Source organism: Rhinatrema bivittatum, chromosome 2 (assembly GCF_901001135.1).
Source record: "Rhinatrema bivittatum chromosome 2, aRhiBiv1.1, whole genome shotgun sequence".
In the NCBI taxonomy this organism is placed as follows: domain Eukaryota; kingdom Metazoa; phylum Chordata; class Amphibia; order Gymnophiona; family Rhinatrematidae; genus Rhinatrema; species Rhinatrema bivittatum.
In genome coordinates this window covers 425,532,793-425,538,792 of record NC_042616.1, presented here as the reverse complement: position 1 = coordinate 425,538,792, position 6,000 = coordinate 425,532,793, and the positions used below count along the sequence as shown (strand labels likewise).

The window sequence follows — 6,000 nt, the reverse complement described above, 5'->3', positions numbered from 1 at the left end:
CTACGGATCATCAAGGAATGGTTATTAGATAGTTTACGCAACCCTCTCATAACTCTTACAGAAGCATTTGTTGAGCCCTATAGTCTATCGTATTTATTACACGCACATGATGCAACATTTCCGTCTTATATATCACAGTCTTTGCTGTTTGGATCCACAAAAAAGTTTCTTAGAAAAAATTTAGGGCTTACATGGGTTAAATCTTATTATTTGCCACTATATGGTAACCCTCAATTTCCACCAAGCCTTGTGAACAAGAAATCTCATATATTTTAAAGAATTTGGGTATTGTGAATCTTCAGCCTTTTATTAATTTACAAACTGATAAAAATCCATTCCTTTGAATATTGTTGTCAAAGACTTCATCTACAAGACACTGATTTTCTCGTTTATCTGCAACTGAGTAGTCATATTGCCACACTGAAAACATCAGACAATAGAAGGAAAATTAATGGGTCTTTTCAACGTCTTCTCCATATGTTGGGTAAACAACAGTATCTATTACAAAAATGTATACATTTTCACATGACAACTCCAATTAGGTTTTACAGTCATTAGCTGATATTTGGTTGCATGCTGTACAGTGCGAATTGGTGGATGAGATTTGGGCATGTATCAGTCTTGTAAGGAGAGCAGTGCAAAATGCAGTGTTTAGAGAACTCCACTCCCAAATTTTAAACAGAATAATATTTTGTCCCAGTAAAGCAAATGCAGCCAACAATGCTGTATCTGCTCACTGTCTCACACGTTCTCCTTCCCCAGTGTCATTTGCACATTGCTTATGGGAATGTGTGATTGTTCAAGGCATCTGGCAACAGCTATTGCAATATTTCACTTCGCTATTTACAGACACTTTTCCTTGCTCGGCTGCATTTTGTATCTTAGGTCGTGTGGACTCCAGGCAAACTCTGAAAAGTAAACAAAAGCTTTTGTTGGTGAAGGGCTTTTAAACAGCTTTGAAACTTATCCTAGTAAAATGGTTGGATAAATCAAGTCCAGACTTTCCTACGTGGAGAATTGCTATGCTGGAACTTTTTCTTCTGGAGAGGAAATCAATGGATAAGAGTTCACCCATAAGACAGCTCTTTTTTCAGCAGTCGTGGTCTGACTTCTTGAAATCCCTACCAGAGACAAACGGGCCGATACAGAAAGAAGCGCGGGACAGCCGGTGAGCGCCCGCTTTCCCGACGTGCGCACAGTATTGGCCCGCATGCAAATGAGGGCCCACAGTAAAAGGAGGCGCTAAGGACACTAGAGCGTCCCTAGTGCCTCCTTTTTGACAGAAGCGGCAGCTGTCAGCGGGTTTGACAGCCGACGTTCAATTTTACCGGCGTCTGTTCTCGAACCCGCTGACAGCCACAGGTTCGGAAAACAGACCCGGCAAAATTGAGCGTCCGTCTTCCAACCCGTGGGCCGCGGGCAGATTTAATTTTTTTTTTAATTTTTGGGGTCTCCGACTTATTATTGCTATGATATTAAGTCAGAGGGTGTACAGAAAAGCAGTTTTTTCTGCTTTTCTGTACACTTCCCCGGTGCCGGCCAAAATTAAAATGTGCGGCTTTGCTGCACATTTTGCTTTCTGTATCGCGCGGGAATGACTAATAGGCCCATCAACATGTATTTGCATGTTGCGGGCGCTATTAGTTTCGGGGGGGTTGGCCACACGTTTTCGATGCGCTATTACCCCTTACTGTGTAAGGGGTAAAAAATAGCGCATCAAAAACGCGTGGCCAAACGCGGGCTACAGTGCACTCCGCCAGAGCGCACTTTACTGTATCGGCCTGAAAGTTAGTTAAGACCTTGTAATTGATGGATGGAACTCTGAACTATTTCAGTATTATCTGTGCTTAGCTCGCTCAGCACAACCAATCAACCTATTTGAGAGTATGGGGAGGGACGGGTGGGGTCTGTTATTTCATGTTCTTATTTTTGTTCTTTGGTAATTTATGGTCCTAACAGTCAATGCAATGTGATGATTGTTACTATATGCATGAATGTTGTAACTATTGACTATATATACTAATAAAAATATGAAAAATAAAATAAAAACCTGAACTGGGCTCCTTAAGGTAGAATGAGGGAGTTATTAGTACACTCTGTCCCACCCATGCCGTCTTGAATTTGTTTACTGTTTTCATCTTTACCACCTACTCCAGAAGGACATTCCAGGCATTCTTCACCCTCTCTGTAAAGAAATATTTTCTAACGTAGGATCTGACTTGTCGTCATCCCCCAGAGTTTCCTTTCCAACGGAAAAGGTTTGTCATTTGTGCCTCATTAAAACCTTTCAGGTATCTGAAGGTCTGTATCATATCCCCCCTGCACCTCCTCTCTTCCAGGGCATACATATTCAGATCCTTCAGCCTCTCCATGTAGGTCTTCCAATACAGACCCCACATCATTTTGGTAGCCCTTCTCTGGACAACCTCCATTCTGCCATTATCCTTTTTGAGATACAGGCTCCAGAACTGAATACAGGCTCCAGCTGAAGCCTCACCAAAGACCTGTACAAAGGCATTATCACCTCCTTTTTCTTACTGGTTATTCCTCTTGATGTAGCCCAGCATTCTTCTGGCTTTAGTTATCGTCTTGTCAGATTGCTTTGCTGCCTTCAGATCACCAGCCACTATCACGCCAAGGTCCCTCTCCCAGACCGTGCACATAAGTCTTTCACTGCCCATCCCATACAGCTCTTTTGGATTACCACACCACAGATACATGACTTTGCACTTCTTGGCATTGAATCCCAGCTGCCAAATTTTCAACTACTCTTCAAGCTTTCTTAAATCCCTTTTCATTCTCTCTACTCCACTCGTGTCCCCTTGTTGCAGATCTTAGTATCACCCGCAAATAGACAAATTTTACCTTCTATCCCTTTCACAATGTTGCTCACAAAGATATTGAACAGAACTGGACCCAAAACCAATTTCTGGGGCACTCCACGTAACAAGGTTCTCGCTTCAGAGTAGGTTTCATTTACCATTACATGCGGTCTCTATCAGTGAACCAGTTTGTAATCCATTCCACCACCTCGGCACCCACTCCCAAGCTTCTCATTTTATTCAAGAGTCTCCTATGTGGGATCGTATCAAAAGCTTTGCTGAAATCCAAGTAAATCACATTGAGCGCTGTTCCTTGATCCAGTCCTCTAGTCACCCAATTAAAAAAATCAATCAGATTTGTCTGGCAGGACCTTCCCCTAGTGAATCCATGCTGCCTCGGGTCCAGTAACCCGCCAGATTGTAGATAATTCACTCCCCTTTCCTCAGCAGTCTCCCCATTAATTTTCCCACCACAGACAATGCCATTGTTTCACCTGCATGGCTTCTTCAGGGCGACTCTGTTAAATAAACAGAAAGAAACCAGTCATTTTAAAATTATAAACCCAATCAACAAAAACAGAATTATCAGACTGGCTCATCCCCCTGTTCATTCTAGAGGCTATAATCTGAAGAGGTTTTCTCGAATAAATACTCTCTCATATTCCTTGTTGAATGTGCAGGTGCTCACATCCATGGTGTTAAATCTATCACATTACTGCAGTGATACATCCTCCGCTTTTTCTGAATGCAACTTCAATAGATGATCTCAACCAATCAGATTTTAAAAAATCAAATGGCCAATCAAAGAATGCTGCTGATTTAAAAAAAATTAGCCACTCCAAAAGCAAAAATAGTACTTCATTGATGAAAATATTTTTCACAGGGATCCTCTGGCAATATTCAACTTTTTTACCATTGGTGGGAAATCCAGGTTTTGCTCCTGGAATGCAAGATAGAGTTTTTCATATGCATCAGGGAATTACGAGACTTTCTAATCTTTCTGTGTCTTATCCGAAACATTATTTTTGTTTGAACAATTGAAACAGGATTTCCATATCCCTAACCAACATTTTTATGCTTACTTACACATTAGACATTATGTATTGGAAGTGAAATGTCTCCATACTTCTATTTTCGATTCTGATAACTTAATTTGGGACTGGTACTTGGATTAATAAACTTGCCGCTTGTACAAAATGAAACTTGAGAACTCTAATTCCAAAATATTATCTATTTTAGCTTCTAAATGGCCTGTGGCAGTGGTTCCCAGCCTGGGATCCACAAGATCATCCCAAGGGGTCCTCCAGAAGAGGTGCCAGAAAGTTTAGCTAGGGAGAAAAGGAGTGGGCTGCTGCTATCTGTGATTAATTGAGCTGCTGCCACAGGCCAGGGGAGTGATAACGAGGCCTATTATTGCCCAGAAAACTTCACCCCACATTGTAGCAGACCAGGAGGAGGAGGGACAAAATGGGGCAGTTTGCACCTATTAAAAGCCTCTCATCGCACTGCTGCATGTTTAGCGGAAGGTGGAAGAGATGGACTGATTGCAGCTCTCGAGAAGCATAAACTCCACTGCTGCACTTCATGAGGATATGGGGAAGAGTGGGGTCAATTGTGGCTCTCAGAATCTTTACAGCCCGTGCTGCACACCAAAGAAAGCTGGGTTATCACAGCAGTGACAAACATTTCCCAGCACTGCCACACACTCTGTTACTGGCCTGAGAGAGAGGAGAGCTGCACCAAAAAAGTGAGTAGAATGACTCAAAGGAAGAAAGGAGGAAATGGAACTGGGGAGGACAGTGAGGAGCAGGAATGAAGAAACGGAGGATAGGGAGGGGGATAGGAATCAATGACTGACCTGCTTCAGGGGAGTGAGAGTGGAGGGCAGCCTATCGGGGAGAGAAGAAGAGAACCTCAGGAATCAAGCTGGGCAGAGGGGGAGGGGCAGAGTGCCACCATGGTCCCAGGAAGGAGGAAGGGGAAGATGACTGCCAAGGATCAAGGAGGAGAGAGGATGAAACAAAAACCAGGTTTGGATAGGACATTAAACCCAAAAGTTATTTAGGGAGACAGAGACAGACATGGGCCCTTCTTCCCTTTGAGAAGCCGCCTATTTTGCTTTTTTCTAAAATCTAAATTATTTTGTGACTATCATTTTCTGTATGTGTTTATTATTTTCTTTTATGATTCTTACAAAGTATGAAAGAAAAGTAAGCTTAAAAGGGGGCTCAGTTTTCAGAGAGAAGTTTAAGAACGGTTTATGTGGGTACAAGACCTGTTTACCCGGGTAAAACTGCTGCTCCCCGCCCCCGAGGGCAGCAGTGCCAGCACTGGGAGCAGCAGGCAGACCTTTCCTGATGGGGGAGGGGAGGGACAGGCCATGCAGGGATTTAATGTTCAAATCCTCCTGCTTACTTTCACACATGCACTTTGCACCTGCTTCAAAGCAGATAAAAAGCGCACAGGCACAGAAGTCCTGGCTTTCCCCTGCCAGCCTGAGGTTTCAAAAGGAATCTCTGCCAGCAGTTTCCCATTGAATATTTGATTGCAGGATTGCAGTTACTGGTGCTGATTTTCTGCCAGGTCATTCCAAGTTGCCAATTTGGAACTTTTTTTTTTTTTTAACTCGCTTCTTTTTCCCCATTGCAGCTGGATTGGAAGGTGGAATGGTCTCAAATTTCAATTATGAGGTCAATTTTTAAATAGCTTTGGAAATTGCCCTCTCTACATACTTTAGATCAAAGGTTTATATATTGTGAATGGTTCTGGAGTGCATATCATTATTTCTTTTATCATGATGTACAAAAAAAAAAGTCAGGTGCGTGGGGGTCCATGAAACGTTTTGAAGTTGAAAAGGGGGTCTGTGTTCCCTGAAAGGTTGGAAACCCCTGATCTATGGAATTGGGTACTGAAATTTCATTGACAACACTGAGCAAATTGTAAGTCTTTGAACTCCAGCTCTCTTGCTTCACAGTTTAGAGAAATGCTATTTAGGATTTTACAGAGCAGTTATTTTGATGTTACCACAGGTTTTTAAATGGGGTTAAGGGAGTCTGAGGAAAGTCTGAAATGTCACGAGATCAAGGGAACAAGTATTCCTTCTTTCCTGTTATGTGCTAGATTACATGGCTGTTGGGAGTCAGTGATGACGGCTATAGGAAGGGCTGCAGCTCTCACA

The 6,000-nt window shown here is 42.6% G+C and overlaps 1 protein-coding gene across 1 annotated transcript in view; it reads right to left on the bottom strand.

The window, feature by feature from the left end:
* Positions 1-254: 254 nt before the first annotated feature.
* Positions 255-6,000, bottom strand: part of POLR3H (RNA polymerase III subunit H) — a 155,291-nt gene continuing 149,545 nt past the window's right edge. Inside the window, exon 7 of the mRNA XM_029590256.1 lies at positions 255-908. Within this exon, the coding sequence (XP_029446116.1) occupies positions 882-908 (27 nt within the window). The 3' untranslated portion in view covers positions 255-881. The remainder of the gene's footprint in view (positions 909-6,000) is intronic.